Source organism: Sodiomyces alkalinus (assembly GCF_003711515.1).
Source record: "Sodiomyces alkalinus F11 unplaced genomic scaffold SODALscaffold_9, whole genome shotgun sequence".
Lineage (NCBI taxonomy): Eukaryota > Fungi > Ascomycota > Sordariomycetes > Glomerellales > Plectosphaerellaceae > Sodiomyces > Sodiomyces alkalinus.
In genome coordinates this window covers 1,776,610-1,802,785 of record NW_021167087.1, presented here as the reverse complement: position 1 = coordinate 1,802,785, position 26,176 = coordinate 1,776,610, and the positions used below count along the sequence as shown (strand labels likewise).

At 53.5% G+C, this 26,176-nt stretch overlaps 11 protein-coding genes across 11 annotated transcripts in view; 7 read left to right on the top strand and 4 right to left on the bottom strand.

Moving 5' to 3' along the window:
* The first annotated feature begins 58 nt into the window (after window positions 1-58).
* Window positions 59-1,748, top strand: SODALDRAFT_335716 (hypothetical protein). The gene has a single exon (XM_028612528.1). It carries the CDS (start codon window positions 236-238, stop codon window positions 1,481-1,483), a length of 1,248 nt encoding a protein of 415 aa, XP_028464421.1. The 5' UTR covers window positions 59-235; the 3' UTR covers window positions 1,484-1,748.
* Window positions 1,672-5,836, bottom strand: SODALDRAFT_223586 (Piwi-domain-containing protein). The gene is made up of 3 exons (XM_028607357.1): window positions 5,148-5,836; window positions 3,879-5,056; window positions 1,672-3,794 (listed from the first exon to the last, which is right to left on the bottom strand). Exons 1-3 carry the CDS (start codon window positions 5,480-5,482, stop codon window positions 1,861-1,863), a joined length of 3,447 nt encoding a protein of 1,148 aa, XP_028464420.1. The 5' UTR covers window positions 5,483-5,836; the 3' UTR covers window positions 1,672-1,860.
* A 1,828-nt stretch (window positions 5,837-7,664) lies between these two features.
* On the bottom strand, window positions 7,665-8,767 carry SODALDRAFT_335712 (cytidine deaminase-like protein). Its single transcript, XM_028612527.1, has 2 exons — window positions 8,559-8,767; window positions 7,665-8,458 (listed from the first exon to the last, which is right to left on the bottom strand). Exon 2 carries the CDS (start codon window positions 8,441-8,443, stop codon window positions 7,910-7,912), a length of 534 nt encoding a protein of 177 aa, XP_028464419.1. The 5' UTR covers window positions 8,444-8,458; window positions 8,559-8,767; the 3' UTR covers window positions 7,665-7,909.
* Window positions 8,768-9,021: 254 nt separating this feature from the next.
* SODALDRAFT_315637 (DnaJ-domain-containing protein) lies at window positions 9,022-10,310 on the top strand. Its single transcript, XM_028609297.1, has 2 exons — window positions 9,022-9,252; window positions 9,320-10,310. The coding sequence occupies exons 1-2, from the start codon at window positions 9,111-9,113 to the stop codon at window positions 10,117-10,119; spliced, it is 942 nt and encodes a 313-aa protein (XP_028464418.1). The 5' UTR covers window positions 9,022-9,110; the 3' UTR covers window positions 10,120-10,310.
* On the top strand, window positions 10,184-11,113 carry SODALDRAFT_362431 (hypothetical protein; the record flags this gene model as incomplete). The annotated part of the gene is made up of 5 exons (XM_028614462.1): window positions 10,184-10,246; window positions 10,341-10,397; window positions 10,667-10,740; window positions 10,804-10,888; window positions 10,988-11,113. 5 exons carry the CDS (start codon window positions 10,184-10,186, stop codon window positions 11,111-11,113), a joined length of 405 nt encoding a protein of 134 aa, XP_028464417.1.
* Window positions 11,005-13,581, top strand: SODALDRAFT_223537 (hypothetical protein). Its single transcript, XM_028607356.1, has 3 exons — window positions 11,005-12,442; window positions 12,502-13,128; window positions 13,179-13,581. The coding sequence occupies exons 1-3, from the start codon at window positions 11,151-11,153 to the stop codon at window positions 13,339-13,341; spliced, it is 2,082 nt and encodes a 693-aa protein (XP_028464416.1). The 5' UTR covers window positions 11,005-11,150; the 3' UTR covers window positions 13,342-13,581.
* Window positions 13,582-15,124: 1,543 nt separating this feature from the next.
* On the top strand, window positions 15,125-16,619 carry SODALDRAFT_352553 (hypothetical protein). The gene is made up of 2 exons (XM_028613596.1): window positions 15,125-15,400; window positions 15,512-16,619. The coding sequence occupies exons 1-2, from the start codon at window positions 15,277-15,279 to the stop codon at window positions 16,309-16,311; spliced, it is 924 nt and encodes a 307-aa protein (XP_028464415.1). The 5' UTR covers window positions 15,125-15,276; the 3' UTR covers window positions 16,312-16,619.
* Window positions 16,620-17,639: 1,020 nt separating this feature from the next.
* On the top strand, window positions 17,640-21,284 carry SODALDRAFT_335709 (family 81 glycosyl hydrolase). The gene is made up of 6 exons (XM_028612526.1): window positions 17,640-19,440; window positions 19,520-19,664; window positions 19,724-20,022; window positions 20,127-20,215; window positions 20,294-20,718; window positions 20,785-21,284. The coding sequence occupies exons 1-6, from the start codon at window positions 17,752-17,754 to the stop codon at window positions 20,799-20,801; spliced, it is 2,664 nt and encodes an 887-aa protein (XP_028464414.1). The 5' UTR covers window positions 17,640-17,751; the 3' UTR covers window positions 20,802-21,284.
* A 152-nt stretch (window positions 21,285-21,436) lies between these two features.
* SODALDRAFT_362426 (hypothetical protein) lies at window positions 21,437-22,155 on the bottom strand (the record flags this gene model as incomplete). Its single annotated transcript, XM_028614461.1, has 4 exons — window positions 21,437-21,518; window positions 21,641-21,666; window positions 21,743-21,815; window positions 22,031-22,155. The coding sequence occupies 4 exons, from the start codon at window positions 22,153-22,155 to the stop codon at window positions 21,437-21,439; spliced, it is 306 nt and encodes a 101-aa protein (XP_028464413.1).
* A 1,551-nt stretch (window positions 22,156-23,706) lies between these two features.
* On the top strand, window positions 23,707-25,246 carry SODALDRAFT_325916 (Ca2+ transporter; the record flags this gene model as incomplete). The annotated part of the gene is made up of 3 exons (XM_028610034.1): window positions 23,707-23,935; window positions 24,037-24,485; window positions 24,563-25,246. The coding sequence occupies 3 exons, from the start codon at window positions 23,707-23,709 to the stop codon at window positions 25,244-25,246; spliced, it is 1,362 nt and encodes a 453-aa protein (XP_028464412.1).
* Window positions 25,247-25,561: 315 nt separating this feature from the next.
* Window positions 25,562-26,176, bottom strand: part of SODALDRAFT_223438 (Utp14-domain-containing protein) — a 3,300-nt gene continuing 2,685 nt past the window's right edge. The window contains exon 2 of the mRNA XM_028607355.1: window positions 25,562-26,059. Within this exon, the coding sequence (XP_028464411.1) occupies window positions 25,877-26,059 (183 nt within the window). The 3' untranslated portion in view covers window positions 25,562-25,876. The remainder of the gene's footprint in view (window positions 26,060-26,176) is intronic.

Genomic DNA, 26,176 nt, shown 5'->3' with positions numbered 1-26,176 from the left:
GGACAGGTGCGACGGCGTGAGATATGGAGTGCTTACCCCGTACTCAAACCTTACCTTAGCGTCCTAATCTTAAAGTGACTTTGGATGCCTTCGGTGAAGAGACGAAAAGTAGCAACACACACCAAGGTAACATGCACAACTTCCCGACTTAAAATGCTGCATTTACCCTTTGCAATTCATCATCCTTTTACTTCGGGGAATCATACTTTTTTCTTGGAATCATTAAGCCTATTGCATGTCGCCCAAAATCATTTTGTTCGCTGGCGCCCCGGATCCTAACTCCATAGACTGGACTTCAGCCGACCTTCTGACAGACTTCACGGCTCCCATCTCAACCTTTCTTGGGATACCTTCTCTTGCTCATGACCATGGGCCAGTTAAAGGCACGCATGCCAGTAACTACAGGAGCTGCAGCAGCACCAGGAAAGTGTCATGGCGTTCTTTGCCTTTAGAACGACCGCATCTCGAAACCGGTCACTCTCACCTCCATGCGCTCCCAAACCTCTTCGTCACTCCGAACGATGTCAAATTTTGCTCCACCGCCAGCCTCTCTTTCTCCATTGAATCAACGAGAGATGACCCAGAAGTGCAAGATGGAAGCGTAGCCTCGCAAGAACAACAGCGTCAGACCCTCCTTTCGCGGTTTTACGACCATTCCCTTGCTTGCCACCAGGACATCGCTTCCTCCCAACTCCCTCCCGCGTCCCCTTCCTTAGACGATACGACGAAGACAACTTCACTTTTTAGAAACTCCAAGTCCTTCTCCTCCATTGGAGAAGACCATCCATCTTCCCTCTCGTCCGCCCGTCCACCCCTAGGCAACCCATCGGCGAGTACGCACCTCAGCGACCTGGAAGACATCCCTTCCGCACGACACCTCTTATCTCTCGCCCCGCAGACAGTGACGGTCAATCTCATCGCCGGCGTCATCTCCATCGCCGCCCCTCGCACAGTCGTCACGCGCTGGGGCACACGGATGTCCCTCGTCGAGGTCCTGCTGGGTGACGAAACTCGCGCGGGCTTCGCCGTGACGTTCTGGCTACCTGCTGCTGCTCCTAGTGCGGACACCGCTCCGGTTAGGCAGAGGACGGCCGAAAAGCAGGAGCCGGAGCTGCTGGCGGACGGACTGTCGAAGCTGAGGACACAGGACGTCGTACTCCTGCAGAACGTGGCGCTGAACGTGTTCAGGGGCCGCGTGTACGGCCAGAGCTTGCGGAAGGGGTTGACCAAGCTGTATCTGCTTCATCGCCGGAGACTGGACCCTGGAGATGAAGAAGGGTATTACTGCGCAAGGGACTTTGCCAGGGCCAGGCCAGACGAGCGAGGATCGCACCCGCAGTTTGAGAAGACTAGGCGGGTTAGAGATTGGGTTTTGCGTTTTGTGCGTGCAGGTCAGACGGACACTTCGGGCGAAAAGGGACCGAGAACGACGGCTGGGAAGAAAAGGAAGGGCTGGGAAATGCCGCCGGACGACACGCAGTAACGAGAAGGGTGTATTCTTCGTTCTTTGGGTGATCTTGGGTCCAGTGTGACTTTGCATTACGGGGCGAAAAAAAAGAGAGTTGGAGACGTAGATCAGAACATTAAGGATCAGGGAGGGTATGGAGGGCCGTTATAACAGGACCTAAGAGAATCATCATGCTACTTGTCATGGGTAATGCGAAGCTAGTTTGCCTGAGAGAGTTAAATGCAGTCTGTCTCTGTCATCAAACCTCAAATAGAGCACCGCACCTAACATCCAAGATGTTTTGCTGGCGTCCATCCCTTATCCAACAAGGACATTTCATGTATCCATCGCATGAAAGTCCGATATGACCCGTACCATCAAGTAAAGAGAGACAGAAAGCAGATAGCCGCAGCTTAAATGTAGTACATGGTATCCCTGAGATTCGGGTGCACAGCCTTGGGATCACTCAGCGGGTCCAGAGGGTCTGCAGCGCCTCCTCTTGCTCCTCCTCCTGTCATAACAGATGCCGTTTCCGAGACGTCGAACATCTCAGAGCGGTGCACACGTGCACGCTCGCACACAATATCGGCGTAGTACGCCGGCGGACAGATACTAACAGCCTTGGTGGCCCGTCCGAACAGATAACAGAGTTCATGAGTGAACTTCTCCAGCTCATCAGCCGCCGCGCTGGTAGTCCCGTGACGGGAGCAGAAGACCTCGTCGAGAAGCACGGTGTAGTGTGCGGGGCGAGCCGTCCCCTGGAGGGCATTGTGCGCCGTGAGGAAGAAGTCCCAGTACCGCGTCTGCGTCACGCCGCGATCCACCACGGTGCCGTGCTTGATGTTGCGGGACTGCGTCGTGTGGCCCTCCTCGGCCGGGTAGAACCGCGTCTGATGCCGCTTCACCGACACGATTATGGACAGCTTGGGCGGCTTCAAGTTCTTGGCTTTGTACTTCTCATGGCACGCCCGGCGGATGTGTGGCAGCTCCATGTTCAGCACCTGGCTGAACTGCCCTTCCGATACACCGTCGCGGTAGATGACGATGTACTCGGGAAGCTTCCCGGCGTTGTGCTTGGCCCAGAGGTCGAGTCGCGAGCCGAACATACGCGCCAGGTGGTGATCGAGCATTTCCTGGAGCGAGTGCTGCTCCCACGCCACCGCAGGCCATTGGCCGAGGTCCTTGTCGATGCTGGCTACCAGGCCCACCAGACTGGGCGGCAAGTCCTCCCTCTTCATTGCCGAACCCGGAGGGGGCGCCGACTTCTCTTCCGGCTGCTTTGCAGGGGCTTTTCCCTTGCCCTTGCCCTTGCCCTTCCCCTTGCCTTTGCCGCCCTTGGCCTCCTCCCCTTCGGCCTTCTCCTCCGCGGCCTTCTCAGGCCCGGCTTCCGGCGGCCCCTCTCTGCTCTTGGCCGCCGCCTTCTCCTTGTCCCTGATAGCGAAACTCAAATTGGTGGGATGGGTCACATCGTAGCCCACTACCATGGTCTTTCCATCCCTGACAATGGGGATCTGATTCTGGACCCGATGGTTGATCCCGCCGTTCTTGAGGTTCCATTTGAGCGCGATGTTGGCAAAAGTCATGGGGCTCGCCTTGTTGAAGTTCTTTTCAACGGCACATACCGTGTGCAAGCCGTATTCAACGTCGCCCAGGGTCTTGACGGCGCTGTAAAGACCCGTGTCCTGGGCCGGAAGGATCACCAAGAGGAAGAATTTGGTCCCCGGGCGGACCTTCTGCGCTAGGGACCTGAAGATGTCGCGCAGCTTGGCCTCGTAGTTGTCATGCGGAGACATGTGGACCTCGATGCCGCGACCGGTGGTCTTCTTGTCGATGAGGATGCCCATCTTATCGTTGACTTGTTCAACGAACTTCCCCACAGCCTCGGCCGCATTGTAGGACCGGTTGCCGAAAATCTGTAGCCATCCCCAGTTGGAGATCACGGTGCCGGCCTTGGCTACCCTTACGTCAATCATGTTCCACCCTCCCTTGGCGGTGTTGGCGACCTTCTCCCGCTCCGCCCTAGGGTCTCTGTAGCCGATCCGGGGCGACATCAGCTCGCGGCCGTCGACGATGAGAAGCTTCTTGTCGACCTGGACGCCGAAACGATCTAGTTCGGGATTGTTATCGAGACCGAGTGCGTCACGAGCCGTAGTCGTGATGGACAGGGCGTTGGCGAACGGTGAGCGGCAGGCGAATCGTAGCATGGCCGTCGTCTCATCACCCGACAACTTGGCTCTGACAGCCTGACCGGCGGCGATGGTGCATTTCTCCGCGGGGACATATCGGGGCTTGTCGGGGGTCCCGAGGTTGATGAGCGGAAGGCTGGGATCCGGTTCTTGCCCATATTCTAGCTTGGTGTTAGCAACATGATGACCCTTCAGGGGGTAATGGATAAAATGATAAAATGATCGGGCATGACAGCAAAACTTACTCCACTTCCAATATTCGGCGACGGTGTACTGTCCCGGGGGTTTCCCTCCCAGGACAGTCGTCTCTCCCTCATAGGGCACAAAGCGGACCTTGACCTCCTTAGGGCCGCCGAAGCCGGACGAGGTGTCAATCTGCACAACACCACCATTGACCACCGCTCGGGAGAGCTCGCGACGGTTCGCTAGGCCGCAAATGGTCTTTTTGGTTTCGATGTCTTTGCCATTCGCGTCCCTGAAGACGTACCTAACGCGGGTCTTGGCCAGGAACTTGTTCACCATCCTGAGCCTCGATTCAATCCCGCGATGCTGTTGGCCCTTGCCACCGAAGACGTCCAAGCCGGACCACCGGAGGAGTTCGGCTACAGAGACGGCCACTTTGAAGACGCCATGGGTGACGTTGACGTTGAGAAGAAGCCCGCCGGTGGCCAGGCGCACGCTCTGGAAGTAGCCGCGGACGGCGGAGAGCCTGTTCCTGTCGCCCAGTTGGCTCTGGGCGCTGCCGACGCCGACGGGAAAGAAACGCGCGGTGCCGACGGTAGCCACGTCTTCGGCGCTGCGACCTTTGTAGCCGAGGATGATGCCGAGGGCGTCGACGGCAATGGCAAACTTGGGGAAGCTATGGCCGAGAGGGTCTGTGGGGTCGTTCATGTCGTTGACATACTTCCGGGCGCCGGCGATGTCGGCTTCGAGGGGGTCTGTGAGTCGGACAACGTAACTATCGGTGTTGTTGCCGCTGCCGGACTCGATATCGACATCAATGACGTCGCCCTGGAGCTGCAGTTTCTTCAGGGAGACGAGCTTGCTCTTGAACTCGGTAGCCAGGACGGCGCTGGGATCCATCTGGCGCAGCTTGGCGACCGCATGCTCGATAATGCGGCGCAGCTTGCGACCCGTGGCTTCGGCTCTCATGTTGCCCTTGTATACCTCGAGGTTGTAGACGTACAGGACACCGGGCTTGACGTCGAGACGGAAGTAGTTGGCGTACAGGAGGACCTTGACGCCCTGGGTACCGAAGCCAGGACGAAGCGGGAAGATATTTTCATCGCCTCCAGGCCCCGCAAGTTTGAGACTGGCCATCTTCTTGGCCAGGGCGGTTCCTTGGTCTTGGTGGCCCTTGACCAGCGAGTCTTCAAGCTTCTGAATTGCAGTATCAACAGAGGGGGCCCCGAAACCTTCCTGACTATTAACGGGTGGGTTAGCATGCCGAAAGAGGGATGGAAATGGAGACATGTAAATGCCGGGGAGTATTCGTGTTATGATGGAACACGTACCGGAAGACTTCAGGTTCGTCCTCCCGTCTGGGACCACTGAAGCCGCCGCCTCCCCTACCTCCTCGGAAGCCACCGCCACCTCTCCCTCCACCCCGGTAGTCACCCCCGAAGTCGCCCCGACCACCACCGCCTCTGCCTCCACCCCGAAAATCGCCTCGGAAGTCACCGCGGCCACCTCCGCCTCTTCCACCGCCCCGAGAATCGCCTCGAAACTCGCCGCGGCCACCGCCTCGGCCACCACCTCGACCGTCACCACCACGACCACTGCCTCGACCACCACCACCATCACCACCGCGACCACGACCTCTGCCACGTACTTGCTGAAAGTCGCTCATAGCTGCTAAGCAAAAGCTGCTAAACAGGGGCAGGCAGTCAACAGTTGGACTAAAGGTATTTTTCGGAACAGCTGGCAGCGGACAACACTCCCTCGCTCTTTATAAGACGAAGAGAGCAATTGGCGAAGGGCGAGTTGTCGTGCTATGGAAGAGAAGTGTAGCGTGTTGGAAGGTTTGGCGATGGAAATCCAAACAAAGTTGAGGGCGTTGCTGGCCGGCTCTAGCCGGTCGTCGAAAGAAACGGTGGTGGTTGCTAACGGAGCCCAACCAACCTTTTCGGATGGTATGCCTCCCAATTGAAGTAGGGCAGAGAGGAAATAATAATAATAATACTAACAACAACAAAAATAAAAAGTGGCAAATCTCGATGAGCTACCAACGAGGGAAGCAAACTCGTACGTAGCTGGTAGCCAGTTGACGAAAGACAAAAGTCGTCGGGCTGGCGGTGAGAAAGAATGTGTACGTTGTATGAGGAGGAAGAGGTGGGGAGGTGGGGAGCTGGGGAGCTGGGATCATTATCAGTACAACGTATTTATTATGGATACTTACCTTGTCAACTGAACTGAGCGTTGTCTTTGTGCAGGGGCCCCCTTGGGAATGAAAGATGCGAGAAAGGAAGTGGAAGTGGATGACGGGTGGGTTTGGTCTCAGAGCTCAAAGCTACCTTACCTTATGATAATCTAGGGAGGTCCGGGCCGGGACACTAACGAATTAGTATGAAGTAATTACCTTACAACGTACGTGCGAACTGTGTATGTATTCGTACCTCGTGTCAGAGTAGGTAGGTAGAGTAAACCTGGAAGGTACCCGAGGTCAGAGAGACGTATGGAGTAGGTAGTGTTCGTGATACAACGTATGTTGTTTCTGGACTGAAGAGTACGGAGTACAACGTGCGAATGAGTAAAATATATCATTCGTAACCGACCAAAGATAGGTTCTTACAAGACAGACACCATGAGGGCTTTAATACTTCTCTCAGAAGCGGTTGAGAAACGAAACCGCGACAGCCTGTGACAGCCTGACGACCACCATGGGAAGGGAGGGACCCGGGCGACCTCCTACATGAAATTCCGTCCCAACAACTTGTATCCGTGTACGATTATTACTTCGCATACTCAGCACAAAGCACTCCGTACGAAGTAGACATCCATCCCGGTAAATGGTCCTCCGTTGTGTGCAAGGGTTCCGAGAAGGACCCCTGTCAAGACCCGAGCCAGCAAACAAACCAGGCTGGGATGATCTGGGCTGGGCGGTGGCGTTGACCCGCACGAACGCCGGGTTCCCACCCGTTTGATCGGGTCAGCCTCGAGAAACCACATGGACTGACCATGCGTCATGTGGGAGGGATACCTAATAATTGTGTAGTTGTAGGTACCATCCACAATTGCAACTTTGCCGTTGATGATTTGCCCTCCTTTCTTTCCCATGCCTTTATCTTATAGCCTAGGTACCTTATATATGTAATCTTTGCCTTTTCCATGTCTTGGTCTTTTTAATATACCAGTAGGTAGCCAGAAAAAAGGCCAAGACACGGGAGGGGACAAGGGAAGTTGGAATGACAACCAGCTTCTGATTAATCCTCTGATGTAAGGTGTACGTACAAAGTACATGGTGGTTCATCTGACATAGGTACTCATACCTTAGTTGCACAGTCAAGAGGGATGGGCTGCCTGAGACGGGGAGCTACATAATTATACATCACGCCAATAAGCACACGTTTTGTACGTCGTACTGAGTAAGGTACTTAATGGCTAACGAACAGAACATGATGGAACACAACCGACCGGGGGGTTGCATGATGATGAAAACGACCCTCATGAATTCCAGACAACCGGAAATGGAAAAAAGTACGGAGTACCGATGTCCTTTCGGTATCATCCAGACTGCGAAGTACTTCGTACTTCACACCTACCTACCTACCTACCTAAGGTAGGCAGGTAATTACCGACACTTTTTACAACTGGGCATAATTACATCAAGAATGCCTTACCGCAGGGATCGATGTACATATGTTGTAGGGCAGCTGGCTGAGATCATATTTCCACTTGGTAATGTATAAATTTAATCCCGGGTGACCAAAGGCAAGTGAATAGCTACGCATGGGACGTGGCGTATAAGGGAAAAGCATACCCTCAAACAAAGCAAAACCAAACATCTATATCGCAGCATACATATATATTACTCTGTTTGCAGGAATGGATCTACGTGTAAACCGGTGTTTGCGACAACTTGTTTCCTTTTATGTTTCTTCTTATCGACCTGTATTGTTTGGCTCCTTGCGTTGCTTGCAGTCCCCGGTTCCGGCCCCATCATGGGATGGCAAAGGGGGAGCAGCAGCAAACGCTCGCTTAGCCTCTGCAAAGCCCTATCCAGAGTGGTGATGCTCTCTATTCCCCAACGCACGGAGTGTGGATACGGACTGTCACTCTATTTCACATGTCCAGCCGTCGCAACCTCCAATATCTCACGCTCCAACCCTTCCACATGAACAAACTCGATCCCGGCGTCCCCCAAGGCCTTGCGTCCCGTGTTCTCGCTCACGAATTTCTCCGGCTCCTTCACCCCAACATACACGCTGCTCACGAGAGGCCGCAGGCGGAGGATCCGTTGCGTGCATGGTAGGTTGCCGCTCATTCGCTGGGAACAGGGTTCCATGGTCGTGTACAGCACGAGGGAGCGGGGGCTGGCGTTCGCCATGGCGTCGGCCAGTTGCTCCTCCGCCACGCCGTGCCGCTCCGCCAGCTTCGCGAAACAGCATTGCTCCGCGTGCGTGTTGCCTTCGAGCTCCAGCGTGTAGCCCGTTGACAGGACCACGTTGGTGGACCGGTCCACCAGTATGGCCCCGACCCTGTAGTTGGACGGCTTGGGTGGTGATTGCTTCGCCAGGCTGAGCGCATACTGCATGTATGCTCTGTGATCGCCTGGGCTGATCTGAGGCGCAGTGTCCGGGGACGAGGCCATGCCTGTCACGGTTGCCTTTGAACGAGTAAGAGACGAGACGGGTAAATATCTCGAGCAGAGTACGGAGTACACAATAATTAGAATGCGCAAAGGGGAGAGGAAGCAGGGCCCTTACCTAAGGTATTGAATGACGGGATACCTACCTAGGGTACCTATGCGGCTTTGTTGACCTACCAAGCCGTGCACCCAAAGTACCCCTCGCTGAAGATACCTGGCATACCTCAGTGGAGAGGCAATACACCATACCTACCTACCCGGGAGGGGGGGTTTATAGGTCAGAGCTCGGACAGAGACTTTTGCTCTGACCAGAGCCAGGACAGAGAAATTTCTGTCGACATGATGTTCTAAGACTGTTGACAGACTGACCAGTTATCGGGCTCTGTCCTATACCCCCCTAAACCCGGGTAGGTACCTACCTTACCTAGGGTACCTAGGTACCAGGTAGTGGTCAGCAAAGGTACGGGATGGGGCCGCTTGGACTCGTAGGTGCTTGATGATTGGACCAGACAACCCCACATTATTTGCGAAGATCCGTTGAAGCTACAATGTATGTACCGAGCATCCCAGTCGCGTCGCAACGCGTAAAGTGCCTCTGCCAGAATCTGTCCCAAGGTCCCAGGCCCTTGATCTGCTTTGAAAACCACTGGGCATAACTGCTGTACCGATCATGTCATCCCCGTCCCCAGAAGAGATGGTCGAGGGCGAGCTCCCGACCATCGATCCTTACGAGACGCTCGACCTTAGCCGAGATGCCACAGCCGATCAGATCAAGATTGCTTACCGCAAAGCCGCCTTGAAAAACCACCCAGGTTCGTTCTTGCCGGTCATCGTGGGATTGAAAGGAACCGAACTAATATCACTGGAAACCCATTTCAGACAAGGTCCCTCCAGAGCGCAAATCCGAAGCAAACGAAAAATTCCAAGCCATCGCCTTCGCCTATGCGATCCTCTCCGACCCGGCTAGGCGCAAGCGCTACGACGCGACCGGTTCCACCTCCGAATCCATCGTCGACGCAGATGGGTTCAACTGGAGCGACTACTACCGGGACCTGTTCCGGGACGCGATATCGGCCGACGCCATCGCGGAGTTTTCAAAGAAGTACAAGGGCTCGGACGAGGAGAAGGACGACGTGCTCATCGCCTACGAGGAGCACGAGGGCGACATGGACAAGGTCTACGAGTCGGTCATGCTGAGCAACGTCTTGGAGGACGACGAGCGGTTCCGCGCCATCATTGACGCGGCCATCGCCTCGGAGGACGTGCCGGCTTTCAAGGCATACACCAAGGAGAGCAAGAAGAAGCGCGAGGCACGCACCAAGGCCGCGCGGGTCGAGGCGGCCGAGGCAGAAGAGTATGCGAAGGAACTAGGGGTGCATGACGAGCTGTTCGGCGATAAGAAGGCGAAGAAGGGCAAGGGGAAGGGTAATAAGGGCAAGGGTGGTGGGGAGGACGACCTGGCCGCCCTCATTTTGCGCAACCAGCAGAGTCGGGCGGGCTTTCTCGATAATCTGGCGGCCAAGTACGGCGCCGGGACGAAGAAGAAAAAGGGAAACAAGAGGGCTATCGAGGAGGAAGAGCCGTCCGAGGAGGCGTTCCAGGCTGCGGCTGCGAGGTTGAAGAAGCCCAAAACTTCCGCGGAGAACAACGGCAGGGGGGCGAGAAGGTCCAGGAAGTGATTCTGCATGGCCTCGGCGCTTTATTTTACTTACGGATGGCGTGGGTCTTTTTATTTTATTTTATATGCATGGCCTCTGGGTCTGGGGTTCTCTTGCAGCTATGAACGGATGGATCATTGGCGTTACGGTTGGTTTAGGTATCGCTTTTAAGCTGATAATGAATTTGTGTGTCGCTGCCATGGTGGCCGCTTTCTCATTTCTCGAAACTATCCGCCACGTAGAGTAACACCCTGAAGGGAGCTGCGTCCTCCATCTCGGACGCCCATCCAGCTGATATGGTTCGCGGATTCAATGCCTTAGTGGACATGCTGGCATGTTGCCAGATCGGGCTTTCGACCTGAATCAATCTGAAATATGCCTATTCGTTTGCAGGCTCATAGGGCCCTCTTCGCTAATAACATAGCGCTATCATAACAAATGTCACCAATTGTTCGGTGTGTACTTAGCACGAAGTACACTAATAAGGTAATAAGGTGCCTGAATTTACCGAGTAAGATACTTAGTACACCCAGGGCCCACTCAGGTAGCAACTTCACACAGCGTCCAGGAGCTTAAATCTTGGGAGGCTGTCGAATCTCCGTCGTCCACTCTTCAGCCAACTAACATTTTCACGCTGAGAACGTGTTGGGTACTCCGTTTAGGCTAGTCAATGCGCCTTCGAAATGCCTTGATTGATTGAGACAGAGACTGGGAAGCATTCATCGCTTTCTTTGATCATGGCGCGGTTGTGCTATTGGATGTAGCCGGCATCTGCTGCATTGGAACTTCAGTCGGGGCGGGGTGGATACAAGATGGTCCTCCTCGTCAAGACTCATAGTCTAGGCTATCTTCGTGGGTATAGTATTAAGAGGAGAGGGATCGGGAATAGCTGACGATTTGCGTTGCCGGTGATGGATCAAAAACGCCTGGCCAATCGAACGATGTCGGCCGTGCCTCTGCGCTGCACTGCCTCGCCAGACTCTGTGATCAGGCAGCGACTTGGCTAACTTCCTAAACTTGCTCCCTCGTCATTTCTTCCCCAAAATGTAAAAATGTCGGATCCTCTCTCGGTCGCCGGAAGCATAGTTGGTGTCGTATCCCTCGGCATCACGGCATCGCAGGGCCTGATAAACTACTATGAGGCCTTCCGAGGACAACAATCCGCCATCGACCATACGACCAGAAAACTAGCTCACCTTCGTGACTTCCTAGACGACCTGCGTCGCCAGCTCGACGCACGCAACTCCCAACATGAAGACGACGACCTACTCTCGAGCGTGAGGTCCTCCGTAGAGGATTGCGCCGCGGCCATCTATGGACTAAAGGACGAGTTGAACAAGTTCGACAAAACATTTCGCCCTGGCACCATGGCCGGCCTTCTCGCCGCTGGCCGCCGCGTCGCCTACCCCTTCCGTGAGCGTACTCTGCAGAGGCTGAACGAGGATGTTGATGATGTTATATCCTGCCTGTCCTTTGCCGTCCAGGTGCTGCAGCAGAGCGACATTGGCAACATCCAGCGTGGTATCGCCGACATCCAGGTTAGCATCGACGACAACAGGGCGCTGCTAGACCTCGTCAGGGGGAGCCAGGTCTCCTCGGAAATCAGAGCGTGGCTCAAGGCCCCGGATGCCTCGATCAACTTCAACGAGATTCTCAAGAGGAAGCATCCCGGCACGGGGTCCTGGTTCACCGAAGGCCCCGACTTTACCACCTGGCTCACAAAACCCAACTCCTTCCTTTGGCTGGCGGGCTTTGCGGGATGCGGTAAATCGGTGCTGGCCTCGACTACGATCCACTCCGTCTTCCAACACCGCAGGGGGCACCCGCGCATCGGTGTGGCCTTCTTCTTCTTTACTTTCAACGACGAAAGCAAGCAGGATGCGTCAGCCATGCTACGTGCTCTCGTGCTACAGCTGTCCTCCCAACTCGGCCATGGACATACGCATCTCTCGGGGCTGTACGACGCCTATCGTCACGCAACACCGCCGGAGTCGGCTCTCCTAGAGTGCCTGCATGATGTCATTCGGGATTTCAACGACGTCTACATTGTCTTGGATGCATTGGACGAAAGCCCAAGGCAAAAGCATCGTGGAACCCTACTAGATATCCTTGCCGACCTACGCAAGGACGAGCCGGGCTTGCACCTCCTTGTTTCCAGTCGAGACGAGGTCGATATTCGTGAAGGACTGAAAGCGTTGCCCGAGGAGACGATCAAGTTGAAGAACGAATTCATCGACCGCGATATCGCGTCTTTCATCTCCCAGTATCTTCAGCAGCGACTTCAACGATGGGCCGAATTTCATGACAAAATCGAAACGGCGCTTACCACAGGCGCAAAAGGCGTGTAAGTTTAGCTGTCAGGACCGGACTCTACCCTGTCGGCTCTCTGCTAACCCGAGACAGGTTCCGATGGGTGGAGTGTCAATTCAAAATTTTAGCCGACTGTCCGGAGAGTGAGGACCTGCTCGAGAAGCAACTCGAGTCTTTACCACCAACACTCGACGAGACGTACAGACGAATGCTCGACAACATCCCACTTGCGTCGAAGCCTTATGCCCGGCAAATGTTGGCAGTACTCTGCTGTGCTAGCAGGCCCTTGAAGGTCGACGAGCTTACTGACGCAATCGCCGTTCAACTTGACGATCCACCGACGTATAATACAAAGCGCAAACTCAAGAACGCTGAGGCGATACATCGGGTATGTCCGGGGCTCGTCGAGATAGACAAGGATCGGTACTATGGCGATACCGTGCGACTCGCACATTTCTCTATTCGTGAATTCTTAGAACTAGACCCGGGATCCGAACGGATCGACGCCGGTTTCTACCGTGTGGTACCGCAGGATGCCCATACAGACGTGGCTTCCATCTGTCTCGCTGTTCTAAGGGAGCTCGTACCTCTTGAGCCAGCCACCTTGGCTCTACAATTCTATGCCGCTCGATACTGGCCAGAACATTACCGAAGTGGACGGGCTGATAGACTCGAAGCCCAAATCCTGCAACTGTTCACTCACCACTCATTATTTGTGAAGTGGGTAGCGACCTGGGATGCAGACCGCTTTCGACTAACAGACGAGATAGCCTCTCCACTCTACTACGCTTCCCTTCTGGGTATCGATTCTGTTATAGTGAACCTCCTTCAAGGTGGAGACACTGCTTACTTGACAGATGGTGTCAATCAGTCCCAGGAGGTGTTGGAAGGAGGACAGGCGGATTGCAGAGAGAGGACTCAAGCGCCGGATAATACACGGGCAATAGTGAACGCACTGGGTGGCTACTACGGAACAGCACTTCAGGCGGCGGCCTGGCAAGGCCAACAGACAGTTACTCAACTTCTACTCGATAACGGCGCCGATATTAATGCGCAGGGTGGGTGCTATGGAACAGCACTTCAGGCGGCAGTGTGGAAAGGCCACCATACAATTACTCAACTTCTACTCGATCACGGCGCCGACATTAACGCGCAGGCTGGGTATTTCGGAACAGCACTTCAGGCCGCAGCGGCCGGAGGCCACCAGACAATTACTCAACTTCTACTCGACAACGGCGCCGATATCAACGCGCAGGGCGGGTATTTCGGAACAGCACTTCAGGCGGCAGCGGTCGGAGGCCACCAGACAATTACTCAACTTCTACTCGGTAGGGGCGCCGATATTACTCTGTACCAGGTAATAGGGCTGTTCGGCATAACACACGGCATTGGTCAAGGCCACGAGACGATCATTCAGCTCCTACTCGAGAAGCTGATGTCAACGCGGCGCTCGCAGGAAAAAAGGGGGCGCGGCGCGCTCCTCGAGGGGCAAATACGGGACTGTACTTTAAGCGGCATCGAACCGGTGCCGTAAGGGGATTGTTCAGCTTCTGCTGTATCATAGCGCCGATATTGAACCACATTTGGCGTCATCGGTTTGTAGTGACGGTAGTGGCCAATATGAGTAACCAGTTAAGAAATGGAACTTAGACTTGGCTGCGAGCAGGAAGCCCTAAAGATGCGGCCAGCATGAGGCGTATAGGCGATGGTTTTTATCGGTGCGTGGGTCTCCTTCATCCCTTACGTCGGCTTCAAGACGTTCCTAGGATTCAATGCCACACCGTGTTGGTGATACATATAGGCCTCAGAGATGTCCTGGTGCCTGCTCTGGAGGCGTCTCACGGGTCCTGAAAGTAGGGAAAAGGGCGGAGCCCTGGGTGAAAGTCGTCATCCCTCACTCACCTCCAGAAAAGCTTCAACCACATCGTGTTTGGTTTCGTGAATGTCTGTCCACAGACGACACAAGGAGATGGACTTCTCTATCCAGAGAACTGCAGTGGAAACGCGACAATGCTAAGGAGGGTTTCGTTGACAGCCGCGGAATGGGGAGGCGACGGGGTTGGATATCCGTGGTACAGGAGTTCTCGTCTGACAGCATGGTCTTCTGTTGCGGTGGTGTTCCCTCTTCCATTATTTGGTTGAGTCGCCGTTCATATCGACAATACACCTCCGATCCGATCACCTTGGTCCTCCCTCCGGCGGTGTTTCTATTCGGCAATTGCCTTATTAGTTTCTTAGCCGCCTACAAAGGTCCTCGAATACATACCGTCCTGTCGGCGCCGATTACTAGAAACACCGACTATCATACCGGAGGTGTACGGCGTAGTGAGTGGCCATATTTCCTATCAAGCTGATTAAAGGTCGCGACGTAGGGACTTCGTGTCACCGTATCTGCATCAACACCTAATTATGACGGCGTTCATCGAGTTTATTCGGGCGACCTTCTCACTAAAAGATAGGTAGAGAGAGTGGGCAAAAGAACCGAAGCGCTTCAGGCTGTGAGTACTGTACACAAGGTGCTTCGGTACTTTTGTCAGGCCATTGTACCAAGCAGTAATTAAGGTAGGCAATTACTAAGGTACTTAGTAAGGTGTCAACCTGGTGGGACGACTGCACTGTACCTAGGTACCTACTTTACGTAACGTGAAACAGAGATGTAAGGTACTCCCCATAGAGTGGTACATGACACTACCGGCGGCAATACCAAGGCGGGCCACAGGCCGGGACGCGTCCCTGATCGTGTACGAAGAATTACTTCGTACACCTGGAGCTCGCCTCCCTCCAAAAAGGCACTTCACGACTTCCAGTGTCGGAAATCCTTGAAGCTTCCCGTCTCAACAAGATACGAACAAAGATGCCCGTCGTATCATGACGGGTGCACCGGCGACCCTATATCCACAGTACTGCTTCGACCTCGCCCCTACATCCAACACATGGTGTCTATTGGATGCGGCATCAATTCATGACCTCGACTCCCACCCGGGCTTTGAAGGTATGGACGAAAGGAGAGAGCCTGGGCTTCGTTGACAGTCCGACGAGTTTTTTTTTTTTTAATTTTTTTTTCAGCACGCCTAAAACAGTCGCTGACCGGAACATACACCAGGCCAAAACGTCTACTTCCACGGTAACTTGCCGATCAAATGGATCCGGATCGTCGGCGTCGTGGTTGCCATCGATGATTTCCCCGGGCGTCGAGTCTACACGGTCGACGACAGCAGCGGCGCTTGCATCGAATGCAACGTGGTCGTGAAACGATGCGCCCTAACCGAAATCGTCGACGACAAGAGTACAACAAGCGCTGATGCGGCTGCCAGCGCACGGGCACGGGCACGTGCGTCTCTGTCTGAGCCACGGCTGGAATACCAACAACCCGGATGCGAGAACGTCGACGTCGGCTCGGTGGTCGATGTTAAGGGTAGCGTCGCTCTATTCCGAGACGAGAAGACGGTCAAGATTGAGAAGGTCAGGGTGCTACGGTCCACGGAGGAGGAGGTGGCGCTCTGGGAGCGGCGTGCGGCGTTCCGGAGGGACGTGCTCTCCAAGCCGTGGGTTCTCACCGAGAAGCAGGTGAGGCGTTGTCGGCGGGAGGCGGAGGGTATGGACGAGTGGAACAGGAAGAGGGAAGAGAGGGAGAAGAAAAGGGCGGAGAGGAGGGGTGGAGGCGAGACTGAGACAGCGGGCAAGACTACTACAGTCCCTTACGTGAACAAAGGAAGTTACGGACTTGCTGATGCGGCGGAGATTGAGGTGGATGGGTTTGCGAGGCCCAAGAGGCCCAAGAATGGTCGGGCGCCGGCACGGCATGAACACCAATTACAGATCCGGGATAGCTCCGGGGAGAGGAGTTCACGAGTTGGTGTGGAGGAGACTCAGAGGGGAAAGTACAGCGCTCTCGGACTATGAGGTCAGGTCTAGCTTCGAGGGTGGTGGTTATGGCGTTTCTGCAACTTTTTAATCCTTAGGTGGGAGATACCCTTACAATGATACCGTTGTACACGCTGACGCTGCCTTGACTGAAAGCATTGAATACTTGAGCGATGTGGTTATCGTGACACTCTGTGGTGGTATATACACGTAGTCCTATCACGGGAAGGACCTTATACACCGTGGCCAATGCCTCATGAAACGATGCCACGAATGCAAATTCGCTAGACTGGAATTCCAACGAAGTGAGTCTGGACAGTGCCAAGATGGGGCAATCTGAATGCACGGAACATTTCCCCTTTTAGATGTTCTAGGCTCTCTCTCTGTTCAAGTTCTCTTGAAAAAAAAGTCCACCCAATGGATTGAGCCAAGTGGCGTCTCCTGTAAATCCTGAGTCTGGTTTTGGTCCGTTGATACCTGTGTCATCAAAGTGTTGATAGGGGAGCTGTCTGTCCGTCGTCTTGGGGTAAGGTATTTGGTGGGGAGCGACAAGGTAATTACATATGTACTTCGCACTTGTACTAAGGTAAGGTATGAAGGTATTATCCGTACCAAGGTATCGGTATCTTCCAGGTTACCTTATTAAGGTACCTTACGTTGTACTAGTACCTACACCAAGTGGGACCCACGGGAACGGGATGTACGTCAGCATCCAACCCAACAAGAGGGATTTGGAAGGAGAAACGCGACTAACACTGGGTCATGCCGCCAAGATGGAAACGACAAGTTTCCATGACTGACTTGTGCGCGAAAGTAGAAGTTTGGAGGCTTCGTGAACATCAGCTCCATCCCTTTTCAGTGTCTAGCCCTCTTTCTTATACTGACAACCACCCTCAGGTCTGACTGGAAACGCCACCACTTCCGTGCAAGACCAACTTATCTCTCTCCTCCCACTAGACACTTCAAATCGAAACACCATCTCCTTCATCTCCTACTGTCCTCGATCTCATTCATCGTCCCTCATCTTTGGGCCTGTTCTTGTCTCACTCGGGACGTCAGAATCAGACCCTGTCTTTCCCTTTGTGGACGAGAAATTATCTCTCACATTCCTCGTGGGTAAGACCTTGTCGTGTTTTTGAGACATGCCCGTGCCTCACACATCCACGTTGCGCCGGTAACTCTGCGGGTGTCCAGTGTTGCATGATGCTCCCTCCTACCATGACTCGTAGTTCGGGAGAGGCCACGATGGTGGCCTCCCGTTGTTCAAACCTCCCAGCATTTGATTTTCTACTTGAGGGTCGAGGGAACCGCCCCCGGGGGGATTTCGTTGTTCGGATCACAAATCCGCAATGTGCCAGTCCCAGGACCCCTTTTCAAACCGCATGTTTCGCAAAGCATAGACGGATCAGGTCTTAGCGACGAATATACCATCAGACTATGTCGCCTTCGTCATCTTTATTCGTATCCAGGGCTTCCGCCATGGCCTCATGGCTATGGTTACTCACGCTAACCATGGTCCAGGTGGCTCTCTGTGAGGGTGATCAGGAACGACTGCATCCTCATCGGCATCTTCATAGACCTGGCGCGGATACTCAGCCTCTCCTGGGAGTTGAACTCCAACCACGGCTTCTTGGAGACTCCTTATTTGACAACAACCTTCCCGTGGTCTGCCGAACTGAGACAGTATATTCGACCACGTCAGTTCCTGTCTCGACCTCTCCTACGGCCTCACCTGTGTCAAGCCTCTTAGGCTTCGTGTCAGACGAGGTTGTCCCTGTCACCACTCGAACTGTGGACAGTGCCATAGTCCAGATACCAGCAACTTTATCTGACAAGACACCGCAAACAACAGGTGTCGTGGTCAGCGAGCTCGAAACCGAAGGCCAAGTCACCTCGTGCCCGATCATAGAGGATCCTATCCCTTCTCCAACGACAACCATACAGGTTGACTCCTCTTCGTTGGGGCATGTGCTACCCGTTCCTGAATATCCTTCGGAGGAGCTCAAAATGCCTTCGTCCGACATCTTCGCAGAGCCCATCTCCACAGCGCCACCCCCACCTCAGTTCGAGGTTCGCAATGACCATCCCGCCGAGAAGAAAGGGGTCATATCCCAACCACCCATCCAAACGAATAAGTTCTTCGGCAATTTTCTCGTCGGAGATCAGTCAGCACCGACGTACATCAATCCGTACTCCATAGCCTGGGCTGCAGGGAGAGGGCCTGCCGGAAGCCATGGCATGGCCATCTCGCACATCGAGGCAGACCAGAGGGTTTATGGTCCGACAAAGCCAACCGGTGCCTCTTCGTATTTCATCAACCCCATTGGTATCCAGTCTATCATTGTCAGTGCCAAAGAGCTCGGTAGCGAGGCGACGCTGGCGACCGACAATATAACGGCCTTTTCCGCACGAGTTCATCTCCGGCCTCGTAGCAACTCAAGTCCGGCTGTGTCGTTTCCGCTTGTGCAGGGCATGGCCTTCGTCACTGCCCAGTATGCCGGGGCGACGCCGGTCATCCAAACAGGTGTCTTCTTCCGCAACGTCACCCGTGTGATGTGGGACCCCAAACCGGGCGTTGTTAAGTTCAACTTCCACCTGGAAGACGGCAGAACATGGCGTGTCTACTCCTATGCGACTCGTGGTGACCCCCTGGATCTGCATGTTGTCAACAACGGATACGCAGAGGCGCGGCGGCCCTTCTACGGCATCATTCAAGTCGCGAAGGACCCGGGCAACGGCGAGGGCCTTTATGACGAGGCAGCAGGCGTTTTCCCCACCAACGTTGAGCTTACCGGGACCGCTAGCCACAACATCGGCTCTTACACCTTCGACTTTGCCAAGGAAGGTCACCCCCAAGGCAGACTCCTCATGTATGCTCTGCCTCATCATGTCGATTCTTTCGATGACAAGACCAGATCGGCTATCTGCGACATGAAGCTTCAGACCCCCACAAAAGGTATGGCCACCGCCGTCATGGCGGACCGATGGACCATGGTAGAGCGCAAGCTGCCGGTGGATATGAACTTTGCGCCCTGGGATCCAGAACGCGGGACCCTTACGAAAATGTCCGATCAGGCGAGGGCTGCGGTGCGCAGGGTCGCAATCCGGGAAGCGTCCCAGGACATGGCGGAGCTGTCCGATCTCGATTCAATGTACTTCAGCGGGAAGGTTTGTCTATCCGATTCTCTTCTCGTGTCCGTGAAACCTTGATGATGGAAACTAAAAGAGACAAAAAAAAAATCGCTAGACACTGGCGAAGTTCGGTATTCTGCTCGTTGCCATCAATGATCTGCTCGGTGACAGGCAGTTGGCCCACGAAGCGCTTCCAAGACTGAAGTACGCTTTCGGTCGATTTGCCGCCAATCGACAGAAGCACCCTCTGGTATACGAACGTGAGTGTCATTCTTGCCTCCTCTTATAACAAAGCTTGCGGGCCCTGATATTATCGCAGGCGTCTGGGGCGGTCTCGTCTCGTCGGGCTCGTATGTCACAGGAGACACTGGTGTGGATTTTGGTAACACCATGTACAACGACCATCATTTTCATTATGGTTACCACATCCTCGCGGCTGCGGCCATTGCCCATATGGATCCGAGTTGGATCCCCGAGAACAAGGCATATGTCGACTTGCTCATTCGCGACTTTGCCAACCCGAGTGCCAAGGACAGATATTTCCCCCAATGGCGGTCTTTCGATTGGTATCACGGGCACAGCTGGGCCCACGGTCTTTTCCCGTCTTTTGATGGAAAGGTAAGCGCGTGGAAAAGTGGTCTGCCGGGGGCTGTGGTTTTCTTTCTTTCTTTCTCTCTTTAATTTTTTTTTATTTTTTTTACTAACGTTGTGTTATCCTCTAGGACCAAGAGTCGAGCTCAGAGGACATGATGCAGGCGTACGCTGTTAAGATGTGGGGTACAGTGACGGGCGATGCCAATATGGCCATGCGGTATGTATCTCCCCCCCCTAACTTTGCTCCTGGTACCTTCTCGCATGACAGCAACTGATCGTGGATATGCCATCTCAGGGGCAATCTTCAGTTGGCCGTGCTAGCGCGGTCCCTCAGGCACTACTATCTTTACACCATCGACAATCAGGTCCAGCCAGAGCGCTTCGTCGGCAACAAGGTGGCGGGTATCTTGTTCGAGAACAAGTGCGATCACACTACGTACTTCGGAGCCAACATCGAATACATCCAAGGCATCCACATGATCCCGCTGTTGGCTCCGTCTCCTTTCATCCGGTCGAAACGGTTCGTCGACGAGGAATGGGACGTGTATTTCAGCCAAGGCCGAGCGCACGACGTCGAAGGCGGCTGGAGAGGCATCGTGTTTGGGAATTTGGCGACGGTCAATCCAACGGCTGCGTGGGATTTCTTTAACCAGACTCACTTTGATCCGGCGTGGATAGACGGTGGTGCCAGTTTGACATGGTACTTGACATATGCCGCAAGTGAGTCGGCCCCGTCCAAAAAGAAGCCTCGTGAGTGTAGTCATTGCTAACTGGAGGAATCAACAGTCATGGGTGGGATTTGACAGGGAAGGGGAGGATAGGGCATTAATGTGGTGAGGATAGCATAGACGAGAGCATTTTCTTTCCTTTCCTTTTCTTTCTCCCTCCGTTTTTGAAACATGGGCGGCATTCTGGTCTGTCAGACGCGAGATACGAGTGTTCACCACTATATGCAGTGCGCGTGCCATGGTTACCTACGAGGCCTATCTGTTACTCGGTTGTTAGGTGCCATGCCTGCCTTCCCCGAGAGCAACCGCAATGGAAGGCCCCAAAGAGGCGTCGGGTAGACGAGAGCGGGGATAGATGATTATCATACCTGGAGGATATCAACCTGTATCTGTGCTAGACCTGGCTCTGCAAACGATGTGTACCGAGAAACTAGAGCTACCGAATAGATACCTTAGATAGCATTGCTTCCTCCAAGTCGAATCGGAATAAGGCAGGGCAGTACGTTGTACGGATATCGAAGAGGTGACGCATCACAGCCCACTCTTTCACACCATCCCAACATGACCTTATCCGTTCTTTTTCGGTTTCTTGGCTTTATTGCTTGGTTCGACTTCATCCTTTATTTTTTCCATTCTTCTTCGGGGCCTTTTTACCTTTTCTTCTTCTTCTTCTTCTTTTTTTCTTTTTTTCCGTCTCGAGGTCGCATTCACTACTTGGATCGCTCTCCATTTTTGTGACTTTGGTCTGAAGAGGAAAAAGGGCCCGTCGCACCGAACGCCAGCTCAGCATTTCTGGGCATGTCGGTGTCATGAAGTCCGAGCTACACAATTTTCTCCTAGTTTCTCAGAAGCGTGTGTATCGTAGGGTTTACGGCGCCCCTGGGGGCACACGAGAACGAATAATTAGGCAGCACAATGCTGGAGTCCTGACGGCGCCAGACTAGCGCATAGCAACTGTTCCGTCCGAGGAAGAGGCGAGTATTGGTTAATAACCACGAAGGGACACTTCAGAAGACCTCATAGTGTAGCAGATCATATTGGCAAAAGTTAGTGGTCGTGACATTCGCTCTCATGGTATTTCTGAGTTGACTTCCAAGTTACGAAGGTGTAGCAATTGATGTTCACCTCATGTTCACGAACAAAGAGTATCCGTAAGGTAAGGTACGAAGTACTTCGGAACATTGAATCCGGAGCGAGTCACGTAACGATCCACTAAGGTACCTTAGGTACCTAAGGTACCTAGGATTGTCTTGCCACGCCATAGGTACTCCTCCGTACATGCCTATGGACTATTGAGTACAAACTACTTGCGAATACTTTGGGCATTGACAAGCCCGGTTGTCCGGACGAACAGTGACGAAACTAGCGCGCTGTTTCGGGGACCAAGGCCGAAGTGACCAATGACAAGGAGAGATTTGGGCCAACTCATGACCTCAGGTACCTGTACTCCGTACCTACCTTGGTGTCCCACCCCACGCCCAGGATTATGGATCTCGCTCCTGTTTCTGTTGGAAATAATGGATCTCTGACGAGGTGGTGCATAAGGTATGTAGGTACTTCGTTAGCGCTTTGCTTACCTTATCCTCTTTCCCGCTAATTACCTTGTTTACGACATCCGGCACAGTGAGCTGGAAAAGTACCGTGCAGGATGACAATTAAGAGGCCGCCCATGCACCGACCTCAACCAACCCAACCAACCTCCACTCCTCTCCCAGTTCAGCTTATCACCCACCGTCACCAAACACGGTTTCAACAAGCTTCACCCGCAGCAACAAACTACAGCCAAGAGAAGCGTCGGCCCTTGTTCTCTCTGCACCTCAAACCTCAAACTACCATCACACATACGCATTGCTGTCTGCGCGACGACAGCTCAACGTGACCGCTACTCTCCTTTCTCGACCTTCTTTTTCTTCTTCTTCTTCTCTCTCTCTCTCTCTCGCCTATTTTTTCTTTCTTATTTTTTCTTTCTTTTTCGTTACTCTCACCAGTTCTACGTTATCGTCTGCTGGACACGACAACACACAACACAACAATCTCGAGCGGCGCAAAGCAACCCCATCTTGCTCTGCCCCTTCCTTCGGTCCTTCTTTTTCTTTTTCCCCACAAAGATCTTTGCGTACGGCCGGCTGGATTCCCGACTCGCGTACTCAGTACTTCGTATCCCCGTCTCTCACCCTTCGCCCGTCTTTTGCGCCAACGAAGCGAGAGATTTACCGTACTCTGTCCTCTGAATTCCTGCAGCGTGGCTTGTTCATTGGCATCAATTCACGAGCTTCGCCTCTCTGTCACCGCCTGATTCCTCAATAATCCTTTAGCTACTTTTCTAGGAAGGCGTTATTTTCGCCAGAAGAATTTAGTAACACCATGGTGTGTAAGTACTTGTCTGGGTTCTCTCGTCGTTTTTCCATCTATCTCAGCTCATCATGTCCGAATTCCTCTCATGTCAAACGTGCTTAATGTGAACCACATCTGAGCGCATACAATCCCGCAAATTGCTTCTCACACAGTCGATTTTTTGAGACTATTGTTTTGTCTATTTGTTTTCTTATTCTTGGTCCTTGGCTCTCCTGAACCAAGACCGAGCTCGATACTGAGTTCTCTGTGGAGAATCGAGTGAGTACATCGAGTAATTACCAGTTGGACCCAGTCCCAGACCGCCAGACAAGGACAAATCCTATCCTATCTCCTTTCAGGCTTAGCTTTTTGGGCGGCTTTGTTGTGCTTTGTTTCTCGGAAGGGCCTCTTCGAGTTTTCGTACTGCTTTTATTTTCTCTTCTTTATATCCTTTATCCTTTTTTCCCCACTGCGGAGTAGAACGGACTTGGCCAAATCTCAAGCTCTCGTTCTACCTTCTATTACCACTCTCACCACTCGAGGCTCATCCCGTGCTTCTGGCTGACCATATGTCACTATCTGCAACATAGCGGCCAACCCCAGCTTTCGCGAACAGTTGAGACGCACTTGGAATTCCGAAGACACTATGTCTGCTGCTCGTGAACCCGATGAAAATTCCCCCTTGCTGGTGAATGGTCGAGCCACCAGCAACAGTGATGCTCTTCCCAACGGCGATGGCGATCACGATGGAGCTAGAACCACAGCTATGCATTTCCTTCTGAAATACGACAGAACACCAGGCCGCGACAACCCAAATCGTCTTATCAGGTATCCGTCGGAAACATGGCATGTTACCAAGCTCACATTATACAGCAGTGAGTACTTGGTCCCCTTCCTGGCTCCCCAGTCTTCTTGGCTCTCTGGTCTTGGCCCACCCCTTCCGGATATCGCGATCCTTACTGAAACCTATTGTTAGATTATGTCAATTTCCTTCTGATCATGGTGCCCTTGGGCATCGTCGCCGGCGAGCTACAATGGAGCCCCACCGCCGTCTTCACCATCAACTTCTTTGCCATCATCCCTCTTGCCGCCGTCCTGTCCTTCGCCACCGAGCAAATTTCCATGAAGCTGGGAGACGCCATCGGTGGACTGCTCAACGCGACCTTTGGTAATGCCGTCGAATTGATTGTCAGCATTGTCGCCCTGAAAGAAGGCCAGATCGAGGTTGTCCAGTCGTCGATGCTCGGGTCCATCCTCTCCAATCTCCTCCTCGTCATGGGCATGTGCTTCTTTTTCGGCGGCATTGTCAACATGCGTCACCCGTCTACTCAACTCGGCCAGGAGCAGGGCTTTGCCTCTGCAACGGCCCAGACGACCTGCTCCTTGATGACGCTCTCCTCGGCGTCGCTTGTCATTCCGGCCACGGTAAACACCTCTTGAATTCTTCCCCCAAAAACAGCTAGCTCTCTCAATTACAAAAACTGACTATTCCGCTCACTTAGCTCTACAACGTACTGGATGGGAACAACGAAGACAAGGAGAGGACTGTCCTGCTCTTATCTCGAGGCACTGCCATCATTCTTCTTCTCCTCTATGTCCTGTACCTCTGGTTCCAGCTCCGGACGCACCAGAACCTCTTCGACTCGGAGCAGCAACTCTCCGAAGATGAGCCAGAAGTCCCCCTCATGGGTGCGATTCCCGCCGCCCTTGTTCTCGTCGTCACCACGGTTCTTGTTGCCATCTGCGCCGACTACCTTGTCGGAAGCATCGACGACGTCGTCGAGAGCGCCCATATCAGCAGGAACTTCATCGGCATGATCCTTATCCCCATTGTCGGAAACGCGGCCGAACACGTAACAGCCGTCGTCGTGGCCGTTCGGAATAAGATGGACCTCGCCATGGGCGTCGCCATCGGCTCCAGCATCCAGATTGCCCTTCTCGTCACCCCCTTTCTGGTCATTCTCGGTTGGGCCGTCCTCGATCAGCCCATGTCCCTCCACTTCGAGACCTTCGAAACAGTCGCCTTTGCCTTCTCCGTCATGGTTGTTACGTACACCGTGCAAGATGGCCGGTCGAACTACTTGGAGGGCGCCATGTTGCTGGGGCTTTACCTTATCATCGCCCTAGCTTTCTACGTCACCCCAAGCGATGCCTTGGGCAGGGCTTTGGGAGTCGTCGGACTCTAAGCGTTTCCTCTCGATAGGATTGCGCACCCCGACTACCAATGCATTTTCTCTTTCCTTTCCCATTAATTACTTCCTTTTCTGTTTCTTTTCTTTTCCAAAACTTTTGTGCATAAGACCCTCGGCAAGAGTTGATCAAATCCTTTGTAGATGTCCGACGATCCCCAAGTATGGATTGGTGTGGGATTGCTCTGGAAACCATCGTTTTTACTTCTCCCCGCCGCCGGGTAGAACTCTTCTTTGTGTGAGAGAGCGAATCTCTTTTTTCTTCTTCTTGTGTATCATATGATGGCGCGGACGGTTTGGAAAGCCCGGGCACTTACATTCGCCTGGATTCAAGTCTGGCTAGGCAGAAAAAGAAGTGGTTGGCCATTGTGAGAGTATTGGGAAGCGTCACAACATGCTTTTGCAATTGTTTTTGCTCCTGATCAGTTATTCTAGAGTAATCCATACGTAGCCCGAGTGGCCTGTCATGCATATATATGAAATGGTACGACACATTTCCGTGATCCTTTTAACTAAGCCCCAGAGGGACATCCAAAGGGACCAACATCACTCAACTTATCTGCCCTTGGCAAAACACATATGTAGCCTGGCTAGTGTCGCCGACGGCCTCGCTTAGACGCTCCCTTTTTACCGCGAAGGACGCGACATGGGGGCAATAATGCCCTGCTTCAACAACACCCTCGGCTTCGTCGCCTCCTGGAAGGTTTCCTTCGTCATCCATTCCGGTCCCATGGGGAGTCGCAATGAGCGCTCATACTGGGCTCTCGACTCGAACGGATGCGGCAGCTGAGAGGCGAGGAATTTATCGTTCTGTAGAAAATACGTCAGTTCAGTCCCGCCGCCTTTGAAAGTCGTAGCAAAAAGTCTCAGAAGTGGAGAAAAACATTCTAGGGATAGTTTATAGTCATGTCTGGGGGGGAAGGAAAA